General features: G+C 44.1%; 2 protein-coding genes across 6 annotated transcripts; both read right to left on the reverse strand.

Moving 5' to 3' along the window:
- Positions 1–260: 260 nt before the first annotated feature.
- On the reverse strand, positions 261–17,715 carry Lim1 (LIM homeobox 1). Of its 3 annotated transcripts, none has more exons than XM_066733630.1 (8): positions 17,609–17,715; positions 13,721–13,910; positions 7,600–7,790; positions 4,439–4,657; positions 2,724–2,965; positions 2,346–2,631; positions 1,937–2,125; positions 261–1,466 (listed from the first exon to the last, which is right to left on the reverse strand). In XM_066733630.1, the coding sequence occupies exons 2-8, from the start codon at positions 13,891–13,893 to the stop codon at positions 1,351–1,353; spliced, it is 1,416 nt and encodes a 471-aa protein (XP_066589727.1). In that variant the 5' UTR covers positions 13,894–13,910; positions 17,609–17,715; the 3' UTR covers positions 261–1,350. The 3 variants fall into 3 exon arrangements, with proteins under 3 accessions (XP_066589727.1, XP_066589724.1, XP_066589726.1); XM_066733627.1 differs by having other exon boundaries at positions 7,558–7,790; positions 17,609–17,714; XM_066733629.1 differs by having other exon boundaries at positions 1,937–2,104; positions 7,558–7,790; positions 17,609–17,712.
- Positions 17,716–19,788: 2,073 nt separating this feature from the next.
- Positions 19,789–21,279, reverse strand: LOC136777351 (mitochondrial fission process protein 1). 3 transcript variants are annotated; one of them, XR_010823230.1, is made up of 5 exons: positions 20,972–21,279; positions 20,719–20,846; positions 20,181–20,647; positions 19,990–20,060; positions 19,789–19,920 (listed from the first exon to the last, which is right to left on the reverse strand). XR_010823230.1 is itself a non-coding variant. In XM_066733569.1 (3 exons), the coding sequence occupies exons 1-3, from the start codon at positions 21,027–21,029 to the stop codon at positions 20,357–20,359; spliced, it is 477 nt and encodes a 158-aa protein (XP_066589666.1). In that variant the 5' UTR covers positions 21,030–21,279; the 3' UTR covers positions 20,086–20,356. The 3 variants fall into 3 exon arrangements, 1 of the variants encoding a protein (XP_066589666.1); XR_010823229.1 differs by having other exon boundaries at positions 20,137–20,647; XM_066733569.1 differs by lacking the exons at positions 19,789–19,920; positions 19,990–20,060 and having other exon boundaries at positions 20,086–20,647.
- Between the last annotated feature and the right edge of the window lie 74 nt (positions 21,280–21,353).

Below are 21,353 nucleotides of genomic sequence, written 5' to 3' on the forward strand. Positions count from 1 at the left end.
TATAGAGTCTCTGCAGCAAAAATTCGGTTTTCCGTCTGCGGATCGATAAACAAAGTCACTCTGATTGGAGAACACAATATTTAGAGTCTCTGCACTAAAAATTCAATTTTTCGTCTGCCGATCGATGAACAAAGTCACTCTAATTGGAGAACGCAACATCTCGAGTCTCTGCACGAAAAACTCGACTCGACTGGAAAGGATCATGGAAGAGGAAAACACAAGAGGTTTGTGAATGAGAGAGACAAGGCGTTTACGGAAATACGAGTTGGTTTATTATAATAATATTTATAATGATGTAAATCGTCATGGCGATCATCGCAGACTTTCCTTCAACATGGCGTGTCGTCGTACAATGAAAGAAATTCGGCGGCCATTTGCATGATTTTCAGCAGTCTAGCACACGTAATCTGAAAAACCCGCTTTCCGCAAATAGTTGTATAATATATTTACATCGATATCGCCGCCTTACAAATACGGATTACACGTGCCTATTTATATTCATACTTTAACGATAAACGTGTGTGTGTCTGGCTCGTATCAACGATGGTCTCTCTGTATACGTGTGACTGTCTCTGTGTGCTCCTACGCATCTCGCATATTTGTAGCACGAGTGTCAATATCCTCGAGTGTACAACAGTAGATATCTACAAGTTTGTCTCTCGTAAAGTAACATCATTCTTTGTTAAAGTAAGCAACAGGGAGGGTACAATATTACACGATAGGGGCTCCAATCTTTTTTATACACAATTATATAATAATACAAATATAACATTATATTATATTATATCATATTAAAATCTCGATGCACGTATTTATGTGTAACACGATTTTGAAACGTTTAAGTCTTTGTCCAAGGATCTTCCTTAATTGGTTCTTGAAATTTCATGTTTATATAAAAACGCGCATCAATTTTCCAATATACACGATACTATGTTTTATATATAATCAATATAATACAATATTATATATAATGCGATAATAATGATAATGAGAAGTCTACGGTAATAAAATAATTTTAATTTTTAGTCGGAATAAAATAATGTAATAAAATAAGAATAATTAATAATAATAATAATAATAATGATAATGAACAGCGAATATCAAGCAGAAATTTTCATAAGCCGAGAAGAAAGAGTGGTTTTCAGCGAAACGAAATATATATCGACTTTGTATCTTACAGAAAGGAAGGAGCTTGGGAAGCGGAGGAAGTAGAAGAAGTGGATTGAGAAGAAGAAGAATAAGAAGAACTTTCTTGGGAGTCCTGGGTAGTAAGCCCCGGGAAATTGTCGGGCCTGGACCATGGTCAGCTTCCGGTTTGATTTCTCGATCGAGGAGAGGCTAAAACTCGTACTACCAGGCCAGGCCCTCGCTTTGCAGCTGGTGAGGCTCCAAGAAGCCACCACCACCCCCGCCGCCTCCTGGTCCACCGCCGTTTCCACCCACGCTTGGATTACCCTGGCCACCACCTGCGAACGTGACAAAAAACACACGACAAATGAAAACACTATCGACACTCTCGTACTAATGTGTATTCGAGGATCAAATAGGATTTTTTTTTAGATACTGTTTCGCATTTTTAATCTTTAATTGGCGCACTTCCGGTGCAAGACATGATTGGCAAATTGCAGCGATTTCAACATAGAGACTTAAACGTTTGCTAAGAGACGTAAGTTGAATTTTTCTATTCTAACAATTTTTATGTAAACTTTCAATGTTATTTTAATAAAATAAATGGTTGAATTTGGTAAAATTGAATTTTTAGTTTGTAAGATAAATGTAGAAATGTGGGAAAATAGAACGAATGTCTTTTTTACTCGCTTCGCTATCGTCATTTATGACCCAGAGGGCCACGAGCAAGTATTATTAATAATTAAATATTATTTTTATCGCTAAAAAAGGAAGAGAAGTTTCTATATATATATATATATATATATACCTGAAGGCGCGAGGAATTCCGCAGGACTGCCGCCCGAAGGTGCGGGCGGTCCTTGACCAGGCGGTCCCGTGAGGAATTCCGGTGGTCCGCCGCCGGCGCCCGGGGGTGGATACTCCCCCGCAACCGCTACTGCCGCTGCCATTCCAGCTATGCTCGCCGGGTCCAGCCCTGTCAGGAACAGATTACGCACTTCGCTCAGATCTCGCATACGCGCTCGCCATCTCCGAAATTCTCCCAAACGCTCATCCAACAAATCCACCCCCACCCACCCCAACCGTCCTCCGCCTCCAAATCCCTGCAACCCCCGAAAATCCAGCGATTCGTAACGAGCCGTCCGATTCCCGGGGGAGATTCCGGCCTTGGAAAGCGGACGGATCGACGATGATATCCTCGTCAACCCGCGACTCACCTGGATTTCCCGGTCCGCTGAAGGGGGGTCCGTGGGGGTGTGGGGGTGGGTGGCCGCCGAAGAACTCGTGGTGAAAAGCCACTGGTCCGCCGTAGCTGAAGTCGAATTTGTCGGCGCCGAAGTACGCGAACCCCGGGGGTGGACCATCCTCCCCTCCCAAACCTCCAGGGTTCAGGTTCAAGGGGAACCCCCGGATCTTCCTGGATCCACCGAAGAACGGCGTTCTGCCCATCGACGTCAGTTGCTTCAGCCTTCGTTCTTTGCTTCTTTTGTTCTGGAACCAAACCTTGAGGAGGGAGGATTTCGTAAGTTTTCTTTCAATTTGGGGGTGGGTTTTGGAATTTCTACTCCATTTTATCTTTGCGTAACGAGGTTTACCTGTATGACCCTCATAGGTAGACCTGTCTCCTTGGCCAGTTGTTCCCTGATATGCCTGGTGGGTTTGGGGGTGGCGGCGAACGCGGTCTTCAGGATCTCCAGTTGTTTGGCCTTGATGGTGGTACGTGGCCCTCTCCTCTTGGATCCGGCGCCACCGTCCCCGCTCCCACCCCCCGCACCTCCGTCCGGACTCTTGTTCTCCGTCTGGCTATCCCGCATCTCAGCGTCCCCGTCCAAAGATCCTGCAACCGATCCCACCCCACCACGCTGTCCATTTAATATCCCCGATCATCCACTTCCCCCTTCTCTTATATTCTCTAATTTGCTCGAAAAAAAAGTAAAACAATAGCCTCTTCACCCTGCACCGACAATTCGCCGAGAAATAAAGACACGCACAAACGTACAAAGTTGCACGAAAAAGCAAAAACCACCGAGATTTTCATAACGCGTTCCATCTGTGTGGATGGAGGGCGAAAAAAAGTTTAAACAGGTAAGAACGAGGAAGATCAGGTATAAGAGTTTATGGGCTTAAACGTTTTCTCGCTACCAGACTGAATTCCTCGAGGGCGTGATTAATAAATTCGTGGGACGACCTTGAGAATATCGAAGAGGCCAGTCTCCGAAAATATCCGGTAATTTTCATGATGTTCCTCTCGCATCAATCTCGAGTGTTCTCCAGGTTCATTTATCACGTTGAACCATATGTTTATGTACGTGTGCTATAAACACATACGTACACACACACATATATATATATATATATAATTAAGAAGAATAAAATGAAGAAAATACACAGTAAATTGATCGACGTTTTAGTTGGAGTAATCGAGGACACCTTGGACCATTGTAATAAAACGCTTAGTATATATACAGTACGTAATAAACCTAGTGAGAAAAAGGGGGTTGGAGGGGGGTTGAGTGGTGATCCCCAATTTTTCGATAACGTCATCATACACACAAGAGGCAAAACGATCTCTTTTGGGATCCCCCGGAAACGGCCCCACAGGATTATCATCGGTCTGTAAGCTATACCATAGCCCTTCTCCCTTTGGAGATAATCTATATATGTATATAAGGACGGACCAAGAAGGAAAGAGATGGATATTGGCTTATGGAGATACATATGTATTATAGGGACGAGAGGAGAATGGTTGGAGAGTATACTATATATATATATATATATAGTATAAACCCAGAGAGAGAGGGACCCTGTAACCACGTGACAAAGAAAATGTTTGGACAGTGTCACGCCGCACTGGGGGGGCAGAAGGATCCTCGAGTATTGTGTCGCGATAATAAAAGAGCAGGACGAATAATGGCACCCGTTGCCTACCGATCGAGGACCACCACCCTCTTCACGAAAAACCAACCTTTGCCCATTCTAATAACGCCATCCTCCAATTATCCAATCTAATCCAACTTCTCTTCCTACATCCACACGAATCTTTCACTTTTCTTATGCTAAAATTTTTTCGGTATTTTATGGCACTCGTTGAGTACCGATAGAGGACCACCACCCTCTTCAGGAAGAACCAATTTTTGCTCATTCTAATAACGTCATCTACCAATTATCCAATCTAATTCAACTTTTCTTCCGACATCCACACGAATCTTTCATTTTTTTCATGCTACATTTTTACGGTATTTGATTACCCCAGTGTTTGTACATAGATATACGTATACAAAGGTTCAAGGATAATTCCTCAAGAACCTACCTTGATCCTCGGAGTCCTCCTGCTTACACGGGTCACTGCCTAGGGGTAAATCGCCCGCGTGACCAACGGCTTGGTCACCAGCGACCAGTGGACCCAAGTTGTGACCCTGATGACCTTGGAGGGTTCGCTGATGATGATGATGCGCACTGCCATCCTCGTCCTCGTCCTCCGAGCCAGAACCCATCAGAGAGTCTCCTCCCGCTGACAGGTTCGAAGACTCTGTAAAAAAAATGGCCGAATATCGCCACGTGTTAGTCTAGATTAAGTATAATTTGTCTTCTTTAATTAATTACTCTGATTTTCGCATTATCGTTGCATTAATTTTGTACACGGATAAACGTGGGACGGGGGACGAAACGGGACAAGGAATTCGTGCAACATTGTGTATATATATATATATATATAACAGTGCTCTTCTCGTACTAATTAGCACAATAGTGCATTATCAACGAGAGATCGGTCATTAAAATCAACGACCTCGGTACCAGGATGATCTCTAATTAATTCTTCCGGCTCATCCAACTCTCCCATTAACGAGCAAAAGCCAGTTGAACAAAAATTCAGTAACAAATCGTCGCGGAATAATTCATCAAACTCGAATAAAAACTTGTGACTCACGATGAAGCGGGAACAAAATTATTCTTCAAGCCACACGGTTTGAAACTTCACATCCTGCGGTTCGCGAATAAATTTCTAATCCCGATGCGCGCGCGATGAGAGTTTCGTTCCAAAAACACGATCCTGGCTGGAGGATAATTATCCCGCGCGGAAGAATGATGCGTTTTATTCGACAATCGACAAATGAGCGCGGAGTGGAAAAAGGGAGGGGGAGAGGGGGGGTGACGGAGATTAATGCCGAAAAAGTGTCGAGAGCCAAGCGAGGCAACGCGTTAATCATCCAAACGCTCGTGTGTCACGAAACTTGCAAGCTGAAGAAGAAATTAGTCGCTTCGGGACTTGATGCCTTCGATTCTTCCTTTTTATACATATATATATATATATATATATATGTATGCTCGACGATTATAATTTTTAAGTTATTGTGTTTTTTTTTTAGGTTTGTACTTTTCGTTGTGAGAACTTTGGTCTCTCCGCGTTATTCTCCTGCAGCATCTATGCTCTATTGAAAAGTATACATGTGTGTGTACGTGGAAAACGATTATCCGACCACGAGGTAACTTTCAAAACGTCCGTTGGTTTCATCGGGAATGAGTTGTCCAGGAACAACCCATCCACCCCCTCGGCTACACCCACGCGGTCCCTTTTGAACGCTCGATTGTCTCTCTTTCTCTCTTTTTTATTTTCTTTCATACCCTCCGGTTCTCCATACACATCTACCGATATTCTAGAGAACTGGATGTTTTTTTAAATCTGTATCGACAATTGTGGAAAGCTACGGATTATACTATACTGTAGGTTAATTTTTGAACATTTATTTTCTTGTAGGAATAAGGAGGATTTTTGGTGAATTTTGGTATAATTGCAATTGGATTCAAGTTGAAAAGCAGTGAGAGTATATACATCTACCAACGATTCAAATAATTAGATATTTTACAAATCTGTGCAAAGAAATCTAGAAAACTACAGATTCCATGATACTTGAAGAGAGTTTAAAATTTTCTTCTGATACAAGTAGAGTTATTGATGAATTTTTATCTTGCAACAATTGTATTCAAATAGAAACAAAAGTGAGAAATTCAACCTCTAAAAACATTCAAAATAAATAGATAATTTTATAAAACCATCGAAAAAAAAATATAGAAAACCACAGATTCCACAATACCCGACGAGAGAGAGAGAGAGAGTTTAAAATTTTCTTTTGATACAAGTAGACTTATTGGTGAATCGTAGCCTCGCGTGGCGATTGGATTAGAATGAAGGGAGAGGGAGAGAGGATAGTTTCCCGTTTGAAAAGAGGGAAGGAAAAGGGGGTAGAAGGGAAAGGGAGGAAGCCGGTAGGTCCGGAGGAGTCCGAAGGGTCTGACGGAGAAAACGGATTGCAGGCGGCTGCTTTGCGGTTTGAGGCTCTCGGCGTGCAGCGACAAAAGGTTACCGCTTAACGACCTTTCGGTTTTCGTTTCACAGCTTATACACGAGCCAGGTCCTCGTGAAATCGAGCCCAATCTTCTCTCGCTCACACACACACACAGACACATTCGCCAGCCCTCGAACCTCCCCATTTTATTCCAGTCCTCATTACTGCTTTTGTTTCTCCTTTTACCATATTATATTTATTATCAACTTTCACCATGTATATATCCTCTCTCTCTCTCTCTCTCTCTGTCTCTCTCCGACTCGCTCTCGTACTCTCCGCTGACACTCTGTTTTCTTTCTCTCCGGCGGTTCGCATGCACACGCTGTTTTCACAGCTTGCCGAGCCGAAAAGCCCCCTGCCCCTCCTGCCCCTTATCTCGACAACGAACCTGACTCCGTGAAAACCCGTGCGCGTTGAACCGTGACCCCATCGTGCCCCTTCTCAACTGGACCCCCGTCGAAAAGAATCCGAGAGAGAGAGAGAGAGAGAGAATATAAGCATCCAGTCTCACACCCAGCTTTATCCCACAGGATACATCCCGATCAACAGCTTGCCAGCGATCATTTTCTTCGCTCCCTTTTTGCCAAAGAAATGTGCGGAATAGTTTTTTTTTTCATTTTTATTATTTTTCTAGTTTATTTTGTGTGTTTTTTTTTAATTGGATCTCCGTTGACAAGAACCGAAAAGGGAGAGAGAATATAGGTATCTAGTTTCGTTCAGTTTTATCCCAAAGGATAAATCCTATATGCGAGAAATTATTTTCTTCGTCCCATTTTTGCCAGAGAAATGTTCGGAATAGTTTTTTTCTTGCGATTTTTATTGTTTTTCTATTTTATTAATTTTTTTAAACGTTTCTTTGCCGAAAAGAACCAAAGAGAGAAAGAGAGAATATTAGCATCCAGTCTCACACAGTTTTATCCCACAGGATGAATCCCGATCGATACTTTACAAGCAATAATTTCCCCCATTCCCTTTTTAACCAGAAAAGCGTCCAAAAAAATGTTTGTTTTGCAATTTTTATCATTTTTCTGTTTGGTTATTTTGTTTGTTTTTTTTTTTTTGTTTTCTCTTCGATCCCACTCACCATGATGAGTGTGTACGTGATGATTGTGTGGGAGGAACTTGCCGGATAAATAGTCCTGCTTGCAAACGAATTTCTCATCATCGAGGACGTAGAGCTCCTCCCCGGTGCTCATCTGCTTCCGACAGACCATGCAGGTGAAGCAGTTGAGGTGGAAAACCTTGTCCTTGGCTTTCCTCACGAGGTCCTGCGGGCCTATCCCCTGGGAACAGCCACCGCACTTCGTCCCATACCGCCTGGAATCAGCAAAATCATCCTGCGTTAATTATACCAAGCTCGGAGCAACACCCTGGATCACCCACTTGAAAACTTTCACTAATTCATATCCAGGAGAGAATAACCGTAACGAAAATGCGATTAAAGAGAGTCTTGCTTTGTAATATAATCTTGAAAACTCTATTACTTTATATATTTATATATATATGTGTGTGTGTGTGCGTGCGTGGTTATAATGGAAGAAACTGGGATGGGAAAAGTTTGTTTACTCGTGTTACGAAATAAAAAGGATTAATCCAACCGAAATCTTATCGAACGTAACGCAGTTGCAGGAAAGTGATGGCTCTCGTTTCGAAAGTAATAATTTGGCTGGAGGATAGAGAGGTAGGAAGAATTGGAAAGAGAGAGAGAGGGGAACGTAAAAGAGGATCAGTAGCAGAGTTTGGCAATAGCCGAGCTGGCCGAAAGAATAGCCCAGAGGGATAATTCATTCGTTTTGCTCGGCTAAAGAGGGCGGGGGTGCCAAGCCTAATAACAAGCCAGTAAGTAATATTTGCAGAAAACCACCTATGGAACCTGCACCATCCAGCCAGCAATCCCAACATAATTGCACCAAACGCGCACAATTAATTATAGCAATTAACCGTAGCCCCAAGCCTAATATCTCAATCCTTTCAATTTTCACGTTTGACAAATTTCGTCCTTTTTTAATTTTGAACTGTAATATATATGTTTATATATATATATGTGTGTGTGTGTGTGTGTGTGTGTGTGGCTGTAAGCTACAGTCTCTTGTTATATCATGAAACATTGTACAGTCACGGAAAATAAAGAATATTTGCAGAAATCCAACAGTGAAATTATTATTGAGCAACGAGTGGCTGTGTAATTACAGCAGTCTCGCGATTAATTACAACAATTAACCACCACTCGAGTTTAATATCTCAATCCTGTCAATTTTTGTCTTTGAAAAATTCCGTCCTCTTTTTCACTCGAATCAATAAGGTAGAATTTATTGCACGACGCTCTTTTGAATTGTGTGATATAATAATTCCACTTTGTGCACATTTTGTATATTTCGTAGGAGCTTTCGTTGGGTGTCGGATTATTGTTGCTTTGGCGAATTCTCGCCATGTGAGAGAATTTCTTTCTCGAGGCTGTGAAAAGAAAGTTGGAGCGTTGATGAGGAATCTTAGGATCGATCGATGGTGGATAAAATGATCCAGAATCAGAGGAGATATATGTATATGGATAAATATTAAAAATATCAATTGATCAACCAACAGTACAGATGATTATCACCGTCCTGCATTAGATTATTGTTGCTTTGGTGAATTCTCGCCACATCAGTGAAAAGAAAACTCAAAACGTTGGCGAAGAATCTTAGGATCGATCGATGGTGGATGAAATGATCCAGAATCAGAGAAGATACATATATGTGGATAAAAATTGAAAATTGCAGGAAAATATCGATTAACCGACTGACAGGCTGGATAATTATCGGCTTGGCTTTAGCTCGAGTGGGAAAAATAGTTGGTCGGAGAGGTTCCCGGTAAGAAAGGCAGGCAGCTGATTTCTCGCTACAAGAGAGTTATGTAATTTTTCAAGCGGCCAATATCGACGGACCGAGAGTTCTTGCTCGCCGCGGGTGTGTAAGGTCTTCGCAGAAGTCGTAAATATTTTTACATCTTTAACCCATTGGCTTACTCGCGCCGAATCCGAGCCGCCCATTCTCTCGTCAACTGTCAGCCAAATACACTGAAATAAAATCGACGAGAGTTAAAAAAAGCACGGCGTGATGGGAAACAAGACAAGTAGACAGTCTCTGCGTAAATCCCGGACGTCCAGCGATGATCCGTGCAAGGAGAGTCTCGGAGGAGGAGGAGGAGGAGAAGGGGGAAAAAACAAGTTGGAAGAATTAAAGTTTGACGAATTTTTTTCGGAGTCCTTCGAAATACGTGGTATATTTATTTGGAGCGACGATTGGATAAATTAATTTTCTGCAGAGTGATTACAAAATTAATTGGAGCAAGAATGGTACAGATTGTAGAACAATAATCGTCGAGATTTAAAAAGAACACAGTGTGATGAAAAATAACACAAGTAATCAAATCCCTGACGTCCAACGATGATCCGTGCAAGAAGAGTCTCGAATGAGGAAAAAACAAGTTAAAAGAATTAAAGTTTAATCAATTCTTTTCAAGATCCTTCGAAATACGTGGTATATTCATTATTCTTTAAAAAAAAAAACTCCAAAATTAATTAGAGCAAGGGTAGTACAAACTATAGAATAATAATCGACGAGATTTAAAAAGAACACAATGTTATGAGGAGCAAGACAAGTAGACAGTTTCTGCGTAAATCTCGAACGTCCAGCGATGATCCTTGCAAGAAGAATCTCGGAGGAGGAGGAAAAAAACAGATAAAAGAATTAAAGTTCGACGAATTTTTTCAACATCTTTCAAAATATCTCATATATCCACTTACAGTAACAATTGGATAAATTAATATTCCTCAAAGAAATTCCAAAATGAACCACTGAAATTTAATTAATTGACACAAGAATAACACAGACTGAAGGATAATTCTCGTTGTTCAGAGAAAAAGAAAAATCGCTTGGTTCGTAAAAATCATTAATAGGAGTTTTTTTTGGAGGGGGTTAGAAGAGGGTAAGAATGGAGAGAAGCTGAAGTGGAAAAGAGGAGTCTCTGAGAGCGAGAGGAGAGCACAGTGAGAAAAATAATGTGAGGGGGTAGGAGGGGGAGGTGGGGAGTCACGGATAGGAAGAGGAGAGGCTCCGTTAAGCAGGAGAGAACGTAAAAAGCCCATTGAAATTCTAGCGTGCAGCAAGAAATATAGGACAGGCGGGCTTCGTATAAAAAAAAGGGGTGGGACCGGCCACGATTTGCCACGGACGCCGCGCGGCTTCATATTTAAAACCTCCACGCTTCCCTTTTTTTCTATTCTCTTCCACCTCCCCCCCCCCCCTCTACTCCTTTCCTGGCTTCACTCTCACATGGGCCATTTAAATAAACAATAATTATCCGTGTTTACAAAATTTTGGGACTATTCGGTTCACGTATACATATATATATATATAAAAGTCTCTCTCTCTCTCTCTCTCTCTCTCTGGTTTCTTTGGATTAATAAATCCCAAAACGTGTTCATTTGGCTGGTTATTATTTGTAAATTCGTTTGGCTAATTCAAAGGTTTCCAGTCGATTCGGTCATTAGCTCGATTGGATTTATATCGTAATGGATGCCATAGGCAGATTTAACGACGGATTGTTAATTAGCCGGTAACACGTGTTGCAACGGAGAAAAATCCAGCGCACCGCGCGTTTTCTGCGAGCGATCAGCGCGAGTCTCCGTCCAGAGCCGAGGCGATTCGCTCGCGCGCGATAAACCGTGTTTACATTCAATATGGCGCTTGGCCGATCCCACCGGTGCATTTTAATCGGCCCGTGATCCACGAAAAATACGTCCGCCATTAATTTGCAAACTCGTTTTTATCGCAGCTACCAGCCGGACAAAGTAAAACTCAAATTACCCGCTCTATACCTGCAACGCGACTTCGGGTCGAAACCTGTCCGAGTCCCAACCCCTCCCCCCCCCCCCCTTCGTTCACCGATCAATTTTTAATTAATCGACTTCAACCGATAATCGAATTAACCAAATAATTATAACGAGTAAAAGACTAAAAATCTTAACGATATCTGAATAAACGATCGGGGAATCGAGTTGGTTCTCGATTGGAAAAGATGGGAATGGAAATGTGGGACTGTGTGTTGGGGGAGGAGGAGGAGGATGGATATTTGAAGTTTATCTGGATGATTTAAGGGGGATTCAGGGGGGGGGGGATTGGTCGTGGTTGCCGTCGAAACTGAAACGTGGAAACGTTATAAATGCGCCGTGACGGCCAGTCCCGAGAGTTTCTTGGGCGTGACGGGCCCCGGAGCCCTTCCTGGAAGGCCCCTCCATCCCCCAGGCGCGTCATCCTCCGTTCCACGCAACTTTTTGCCACTGCCACGGCTTGCGTCACATCAGAAATGCACAACTGTACAATTGTCTCTCTCTCTCTCTCTCTCTCTCTCTCTCTCAACTCCCCGGATAAGCGTCCGCGAATCCAACGGAATGAAAGCTGCTGCCTCTTGCTGCTGGGTCGTAGGGCCCACTTCCGTGTTTTTTCACAAGCTTCTCTTTTTTCCTTTTTTTTTAGGATTCTCGCTCGCTCGTCATCGGGGAAGCTTTTATCCGACGAGGAATCGTAGCGGGCGCCGATTGCAACAGGTGATATCGGAGAACTGGCGTTGACCGGTGTCTCGCGCCTCTTGCAACTTCCAGCTTATTATACAACCTATCGCCTGCATCTGCATCTCCCTCTCTTCCCGAGAGTCCTTCTTTTTCCTCTTCGTCATTTCACACCACTTTTACCCTTTTTATATTCCACCTGGAAAAGTGGGATGCGTTGAATCGCTGCTGATTTTACACGGGTTAGGGGAGAGGGGGGAGAGAGTGGTGGTTTGGAAATAAAATGTAGAATGGACTGCGACTCGTTGCGTTGATCAGAGAAATGCAGAAGAAGACGCTGAGAGAAGGCGGGTATCTTGCGCCCGTCAAAGCCGGCACCGCCGTCTTGGCCACTCACCAAAATCCTCCTCCTCCTCTTTCATTGTCCACTAAATTTTCAAACCGAAAGCACCGAACGTGGGAAAATCATCGATAATCTCAGCAATTTGCCCCCTCCTTCTTTCTAACCGGTCCAATTATCAACATTATTTCTACACGCGTCTCTTTTTTTGTCTCTCTTTGCCTCAAAGTTTAAACAAAATTTTCGTGACAAAGAAAGAGAGGGAGAGAGAGAGAGAGAGGCGGCAAAACGGGGACACATCGGGCCTTTTGATGCTGGGACCTCGAGACCCTCCCCCCTCCACCAACTCACAACTCGAACCATTATCGACCTTTAAGGACCTTCCTGCGTCTGACAGAACCCGCTCTCTCGCCTTCCACAGTTAAACTCACCGGCCCCACATATCCCAAATTATCCACCAACACTCTCACGCATACACGCCTGCACCACCCGTCTCAAAGTTTCCAAACTTCCCGAGCACCAAATTCCATCCATTAATTAGATCAATGACCTTCAACGGCAGTTCCAATCGGAGATACTCGATCGATTCCTCCTCGATCATCATGATTCCCTCCAATTATCAGATTTTTTCACGCCAAGTTTTGATGAAACAGCGACCGGCGAATCATCCACGCTGGTTCAAGGCGAATCAGCCCTGACTTTGCAAGTCGAACGACAAGAAAATGCGCGAGAAATCGACCAGTGGCGGCGTGACGCGCGGATAAATCACAATTCTTGGCCGCGCACGCGCTTCAGCTTCGTTTTAGCCAACTTTTTCATCCTCGATCGTTTAACACTGTGGAGGAGCGTGTGCGAGTGTATAGAGGATTTCGGTCGAGGCGCCGTTCTACCGGAATCCTCCCATTTTCCTGTAGAATCCAGCGCCGGAAGCTTAAGGGGGGAAGAGGCGCAGAGAAGAGGAAGGAACGCGCGGCTCGCTCTTTCGCAGTGTTTACGAGGCACTTTGCATTTCATTTCAATGAAAAATTCATCGAGGCGAGAAGCCGACGAACAACCACGAACCTCCTTAAGGATTCACCCTTTTTGGCGATCCGTTAATGAAGAACCACGCGATAACCTCCTAACTTGATAATTTATCGACGATGGTTTACGAGATCGAGCTTGCGGTGCTCTTTCGCTTTGGATTTTTTTTTTTCAGTGGCACGAGTGGGGTGCGGATGTTGATGAAACGGTGTGGAAGGTAAGAGAGAGAGAGAGAGAGAGAGAGAGAGAGAGAGAGAAGAGTTGCGAATATCCTGAAGAAAATTGTGCAAGAAAAATGATGACTGTGAGTGCAGGTATTGATGAGGAGTGACTCACTTGAAGAAGTCCTCCCGGCAGAAGAGTTTGGCCTCTCTGGAAAAACATTTGTCCTGTAGAGGGGATCCGCACTCGTGACAGCGGACACAGTCGACGTGCCAAGCCCTGTCCAGGACGTTTAGCAGGTACTGATCCATTATCGGCTTCCCGCATCCTGCACATGACAGGAGCATCGCCAAACCGCTCTTTCCTGTAAAAATTACAATCCTTTAGCAAGAAAAACACCAGTCCAATTGTATACTGTTCGTTCGTGCTCGGTATACGTGCAAATCAATTCAGCGATGGATCACCAAGCGAGACGATTATTAAGCAACGAATGGACGCGAACGAATTAACAAGAGTCTACTGTATCGCCAATATAATCGCGAGGAGAGCGATTTAATCGATAATCGAAATAATGAAATTCTAACTGGAGCCTACCAATTAATTCGCATGGGTTCCCGACCAGGGTTTCTTGAAAAAAAAAAAAAAATAGAAAGAAAAACAGAGGATTATGTGGAATAAATTTTCGTGCTGGATGACGGATGGGTGGGAAGGGGAATTATTGGTGGAATTTTGCGAAGGGAGCACGAGAGAGAGAAAGACCCACCGTGAAGAGCTTGCGTTGTGACGGAGGTGGCCAGGGCAACCAAGGAAATCTCTGAATATTCATGAGCTTATAATTGCCAGGATAGTTACGACGAGATGTCATCCAGGAATAATAAAATTGCACTTTATAAAACACGCAGCTGACATTGCCAGCCGTTTAGCTAATTGCGACAATCTCGCACTGATGAAAAAACCAAGCGATAATTTATCGTTTTCACGAGGAGGAAATCGGTACCAGCGAAAATCAATAGAATCTCGAGTACGGCATGGGAATGGTGGATGATAAATTGGTTCGACCACTGGAGAAGGGTTTTTTCAGGGGATTTTCAGTGAAGAAATTAAATGGCGAATCTTTGTGCAGATGGGAATAAAGTTTGGTGGGATTTCGGCGTTGGCGGAGCATCGAATGCCGTCGGCTGGGAGTCGGAACGACGCGCAAGGTCAGAGCTTACCGAGGGGTTGGAGGAGGGTTGCTGATGGAGAAGGCAGCGGAGGAAGAGGAGGAGGAGGAGGGTTGCTAGGTTGACAACCCTACCAAGCCGGACGGGACTCCGCCCACCGGTGGAAACCGCTGAAAAAGGGAGGAAAGCACCCTCCGATACTTGCGATGGCGATAAAAACTTGAGACACGCCACGATGTACAATTGCAATCTCGATTCTGACACCTCAGCTTCGACAATATTCTTTGCATTTAATCAAGGATCCTCCGGGACGTACTAATGGATCTTACAAACCGTTCGGGAACCACGCGCATCATCGATTTAGCTGAATCCTTTGTTGGACATATCGGCTCCGGAAGATATCGAAGATTTTTGCGAAATAAAACCGTGTGGTTGTCGATGATAAGGAAGTGACGTAAACCTCGAGGGAGAATTGTATCGGTGATGGGCATTGCGCAAGAGTTTCGTGGTTTTGCCTGTCATTTCGAGGAATCTGGATGGGTTAAGTCGTTTTTGACGGGATCCCGATGCGCGACGAATCCTAATCTGGTTTAGACGAGACGGCCACTGCTCGTTCTCCGGCCCTTCAGCCAACGCCAGATGAAAAGCTAATCCCACGGGATTATTTCCCGACAAACGCGTAAGAACTCCAAGTCCCGAGGAGTGACGAGCCCGACTCGCCGATCCGATCCAACGACCCGATTAACTCCATACAAATTATTTTAATCGCCCGATATAACCTCACCCCCGCTCGATCCTCCAATTTTTCCACAAAATTATTCGCCAATTAAGCAAAAAGTCCCAACCACTCTATTTCGCGCGGAACGGAGTAATCGAACAATAACGAAAGATTGTTTATTATCGATTATCCTTTATCGCCTTAAAACTTCTCTCGATTTCCTTTTTACGGTCCCTTATTTCTATGTTTTGGGGTTTCTACACGTACCGCAGATGCGCCAAACGTTCTTTGCACGGTTAGTAGAGGTATTCACATTCGCTGATAACGCATGCGCGTTATCGGATTGGCGTGGGGTGGCTAAAGAAATGCGCCACCTTAATCAGTTCAAGATTGCTCGAACGTGATTCGCACTCGAATTCGCCAAATACAATTTCCAACGGGGAATCTCCAGCATCGAATTATAACGCTTTTGCTCCTTCCACGCCAAAGCCCCATTCCCCCCTTTTTTCAATTCCGACCCACAAGCTTGTTCTTTGCTCTGGAAATTTGGTAACGGTAGGAAGGAATCTCGACGTTCAATCATGAGAATCCGCGAGGAAGGATCGAACAATTTCGCTAATGAATTATAAAGCTGTGATTAATACATTTAAATCTGAGATTTTCTTGCTCGTTAGCTGACCTGGCAAGTTTCTGTTTGTACTGCTAAACTTATTCCGGGGTTAAGTTTCGTTTTAACCCTTTGAGACGGGTCGGTCTGTTTGCTCGCGGTGTTCGGGACTCTCCTGCCGGAGATATTTGGCTGCGTGGAAAAGGATTAGCAGTGGCGGTTATTATCATATTCGAAGGAAGGGAAGCGGAGAAAAATATTGGCGCCACGGCACTTTATCATCCACGAGTGAATTATATCGGCCTATTAATTTAAGAGGCAGCATCAACACAATGATCGCTGATGCTCGCTCCATCCTTTTCAGCGGCTATAAAGCCACGCTTTTCCATAAATCCTCGCCTAGCCAATTCGTTTTATCTCCTTAGCCGCCACAAAGCGCCAGTAAAAATCTCCCGTGCTAAAGTCCACTCACCGTCTCCCGTCCTAACACAATTATTCGACCGTAAAACACGAGAATAAAAATCATCTCGCAACAATGCCTCGGTCGTTTTGAGTCGAGAGCTCGCATAGACCGGGCGCCGCCGTTACTTTAATTCAACGTGTTAATCGTTCTAGAGGGAGCCACTCGCGGCGTCAAATAAGATTTTCGCAAAACCAGTGTCATTGGGACGCGGAAATCGCGACATCCGAAGGCTACGCGTTGCGACAATTTATGTAACTGCCGCATAACACGCGTAGTTCACTCGTCTCCTGAGGGAATCCGAAATTAGGTGTTTTTTCAGCTCGCTCACGTTTTTGACAGAAATGGCGATAACTTCGCCACATGACGCGTTCTCCATTGCCGTCAGACATGCACGCGAGACGCGTCGTTAATCATCGCGTCCGCAGTCACGATTTTCGCCTCCATCTCTTCCAATCTCAAAGCTACAATGCCGAATTTCATGGCTTGCTACCTCCGAAGCGAATGCACAACTTTTTCGAATTTCGCGATCGATCAACGCCGTCGATAAAAACAGATTCCCCGCGCGCGGTGACAGCGACGCACTGCACACCATCGAAACAACTCTCAACAAAGAAATTTATGTCGAAATAATTCAACGGGATGAAACGGCCGAGAGAAGAAAAGGACAAAGAATATAGAGGCTTCTTGGTTTCAGATTGAGATTATCGCGCAACAGGTATAGTGTAAGGCTTTTTATCGTCGATGCACATAATGGAAGGTAATTGCGCATTGTTGCCATTGCTAGTGTAAACAATAAGTTAACGAGGCATCAAGACTGTTTGGAACCTCGTACGCGATCCGGAGCATGCGTGTGATTCTTTAATATACAGCCAAGAGGCGTGACATAGGGAATTAGGATTATTCTAACCCTGCCACGGGTAGTTGGAAGGATAAAAAATATCACCTGCGTGGTTAAGGGTGATTTGCAGGAGGGATTCTATCCGCAGGTGAATTTTTGGACCTTCTCCGAAGATAAGGTGTATAATTTTAGCGTTGTAACATCGTCTCTCTGGGCAGGGGAATAAGAAGAGGATAGGGAATTAATGTTAAGAGCAAAAGAGGGAATTCTTACCTATGTTACAAGCTTGAGTGACGGGCAGGGGTGCACAGCAAGACCCACCGAGGGGTGCAACCCTTATCCGGGGGGTACCGGGACCCCCGCCCCCGCCCCCGGTGCCCCCGTAGCCCTCCACCTCCCTAGCCGCGATAGCGGCAACCCCCGCCCCCACTCCCTCGGCGGGCAAGGGTCCAATACCAGGCCCACCTTCCACGGGCCCGTAGCGGCCGAATGGTCCCGAGGGCCCCAGTGCACCCACTTTTACTCCAATTTTTTTCCGACGACCACGTTAAATCGCCCCCAGTTTTCACCCACTTTTTAGCTAATCCAATCTATTCCAACGCCAATCACTTCTCACCACCCTCGAGATAAAGAAACCCTTTAGCAGGGCTCCCTTTGCTCTCTCAATTCCTATTTTCTTCTTCCGCTCTTTGATCTCTCTCCAGTTGGATCTCAATGCACACCGAGTCTCTCTTATAAACCTCCTCTGAACTTTCAGTATCCTCGCGCTCTTTGGCCTTCTTACCGAGATTTTTTCTTCGGGCTTTGGCGCCTAGTCTATTTCGGACTCCCCAATCTGCTCTTCATCTCTCACTACAGTCCTGCTTGCTGAACTTCGATCGATCGATACTTCATCATTGCTGGAATCCTCCGGTATGTGCCGTCGGACACCTGACTGATAATCTCCGTTTGCTCGTGACTCTGCCCGTCAATTGATTTCGCCAAAACACACGGATCCTCCTCTCGCGACAGACCGGGCTCGGACCGAAACTTCAAAAATCCATATTCGCCCTCCTGTCACTCTGATTTTCATCACAGACTCTCGCCCACTCTATATACCAGTCATTAATTCCGGCCTGAAATCTTATCCGAGGAACAAGATTCAACAAGTTCCCTCGTGAACCTCTCTACTGGACGTTTCTTCCGCTTTACCGATTTCAGCTCCACAAACACACAAAACTCGTGCACGAACCTCCTCACTCAGTTCCATCGACCAATCTCAGCTGTTACGCTCGAAAAAACAATTCCTCCGTCTCTATCACAGATTGTCCCGAGTTTTCCCGGTTCCTCGCGCGATTCCTCCAAGTTCCATGAATATGCCTCACCGGTTCTGCAAATCAAAACTGGCCAAATCATTTGTGTCTCTCCGATATAATTCTTGCAGAGTTTTCTTCAAAGGGACTCGAGTGGAGAGCGATCGGGGAAGGTGTGGATGAGGGAATATCAGTGTAATTACTTGCGAGTCGATCGTGCGTTAATTTAGAAACTCTGATTAAGTGGAGACGAGGCGAGATCGGTGTAGAGATGACTTTTCGACATTGACAACGACGACGACAGCGACGATGATAAGGAAGGATCTTGAAACTGCGAGGAAGCCGAGAACGCTCGCGGTTCGAGTTCGCCGGCCAACTGGCTGCACCTGCGAGAGTATCTGGTCGTCGGGACGCGTCGGCTACGCCCATTGGCCACGACCATCGAGCGTACTTTTCTGCGCCTCGAGCCGATTGGCCGGGAACTCGACGACCAGGCGTAGCCGATCCAAAAACACCAGCCGACATCGCTGTGGAATGGCTGCGTACTCGCCACCCCTCATCCCCACCCCTCTGCCAAACAACCCCAAGCGCCAGCAAGGAATCCCATGCCAGTGCCGCTCCGCTTCTGTCCATGCTACTGCCTTCTCTCTGCTCTCATGCTTCTGCCTTCTGCTATCGCTTCTGCTGCAGTCTGCTGCCGTTGCTCCTGCTTCCACTGAATTCTACTCCTCCTGCTACTCCTCGTTTACTCCTGCTGGCTGCTGTTCTTCCGCTCCTACTGCCCCCCCCCCCCCCCCCAACTCTTCACTATACCTCTCAAACTGAAATTTTTACACAAATTACTTCCCCAAGCTTTCCTGAATATTCTTCTGGAAAACGTCGGCCCTCTGGGAGAGCCGAGAAGGTGTCCCATTGTTCTCTAACAGGACGGCACGCGCATGAAATTCTAGGAATTTTCGATGCCGTGTCCGCTAACATCTAGGTCTTTTCCACTGGAGCGGTCTATCGATTAATTCACCTGTAATTCCACGTTTCCACGTGAGTTTGGCAATCGTGCCATGGTGGTACATTTAGCGTAGAGATGATTCAATGTTTTTAAATATACCTGCGAATTTTAATGAAGGAGCTCGATGCAAAAGCTGACGAACTCGGCATCCGAGTATGGGATCGAGAGACAGTAGCCATAAATGATATTAAGCGTACTAATTGCAATGTATTCCTGTCGTAAATATCGTATACACGACTAGCCATTATACCTGGAGCATGCAATCGCAATGAAGTCGTTCGTTATGCCTGAAAACAAGCAGCCATAAATAAAGACTCGCACCGATGGAGATTTCTGATAAGTTTTGTGGTAAATACCCCAGAAAGATTTTATATACAAATTGTCGCTATTTGCCTCTGTCAACCTTATCCCTCATCGATCTCGCAACCTTTGGTAATAATAACAATAATAACGATGACCATGGCAATGATATAATAATAACAATATTTTGCAAAAGAACATACATTTGTTTTCAAAGGCAATCACAGAACATTTATTATACACCTACTTGTACTTTCATAAATGGCATTTGCTTGGCAAATTTCACAAGGCCTACTATAGAAAAACTTAGCATTAAACAGGAATAGTTAAGTTTGTACTATGCTTTTGAATCTTGCAGTAATCTTTGTGTAATGTCTGATTTACTGCAAATGTCTATTAATACTATTTTATCATTAATTCTTTTTAGCTTTCGTCCAATGGCGGGTGATGTCCTGTCCACTTTCGAGTAGTGGCATCCATTGCAGCATCCACCGTTCTGTCTATTGGTTTTATTATAAATGGAATTGAGGACAGTCCAACCACAGTCGGTATCCACTTGCTGTTAAATCTACTTCTCCTTTGTAAATACTGTACAGCAGCGCAAATTCTGTTGATCGTATATCCAGGAATAATGATAGATGCTAGAGCCTGCCACAATAAAGTATCCATTGTTGCCGCTATGACTTTCTTATTTTTATCTGACGAGGTGGAAGTCTGTACACATAAAAAATAATAATTATTGGTATATTATATTTTCAGCAAAAGATAGAAACAGTCTTATTTACTTTGTAAACTTTGATTCCTGAGTCACAAGTATCTGCTAAAACATATCCAGAAGCTACAATATAGCTGAACCAAACAACAGGTTTAGGCACTATACTTCTAAAAGCTTCTCCAACTTCATTCGCATACCCTGAAAAAAGTCAATATCCAAGAGATTAGATTTCATCTTTAATGAAAAAATAACCTCCTCTATATAAATTGAAAAATATGACAGAAAATTTCTATGACATCAATAAAAACGTTTATTTATTTTACCTAGGTACCTTACTGGTGTGTCACGGAAAATATTCTCTTCCTTCTGTCTATCCATCATTAATTAAAAAATCTGCCAATCAATCAATATAGTGTTTTGTACTCAACTTTTGTATTATACGAAGCTCGCAATTCGATAAGGCTCAATGGCAATTATTTTCAATGACTGAACGTTAACGTTGAGATTATTTCAATTATGTAATTATCTGATTTATGCATTAAAAATTATATAAACAAATGCTGGGTTGATATAACAACAAGTAGGATCAAAAACGTAATAAATACAACCTTTCCAAAGCGTTCCTGTATTCATCCTACGCCATTGCGAATTCAACGTTCAGCGCCTATGCGGAATTTTCGCGAGCTACTTAAAATGTCATACGGT

This window comes from Prorops nasuta, unplaced genomic scaffold, assembly GCF_024137725.1.
Source record: "Prorops nasuta isolate Cenicafe-Biocafe unplaced genomic scaffold, Cenicafe_Pnas_1.2 PNAS00011, whole genome shotgun sequence".
Lineage (NCBI taxonomy): Eukaryota > Metazoa > Arthropoda > Insecta > Hymenoptera > Bethylidae > Prorops > Prorops nasuta.

What these genes read in the sequence shown, in the direction of transcription:
- Lim1 (XM_066733627.1), bottom strand. Translation starts at nt 13,893, where the DNA reads ATGCTCCTGTCATGTGCAGGATGCGGGAAGCCGATAATGGATCAGTAC. An exon ending in TCACGTACACACTCATCATG is followed by an intron (nt 4,658 to 7,557) that starts GTGAGTGGGATC and finishes TTTTTTTTACAG; the next exon opens with AGTCTTCGAACCTGTCAGCG. An exon ending in CAGCGGACCGGGAAATCCAG is followed by an intron (nt 2,126 to 2,345) that starts GTGAGTCGCGGG and finishes ATCTGAGCGAAG; the next exon opens with TGCGTAATCTGTTCCTGACA.
- LOC136777351 (XM_066733569.1), bottom strand. Translation starts at nt 21,029, where the DNA reads ATGATGGATAGACAGAAGGAAGAGAATATTTTCCGTGACACACCAGTA. An exon ending in CACACCAGTAAGGTACCTAG is followed by an intron (nt 20,847 to 20,971) that starts GTAAAATAAATA and finishes GACTTTTTTCAG; the next exon opens with GGTATGCGAATGAAGTTGGA. An exon ending in CAGGAATCAAAGTTTACAAA is followed by an intron (nt 20,648 to 20,718) that starts GTAAATAAGACT and finishes TTATGTGTACAG; the next exon opens with ACTTCCACCTCGTCAGATAA.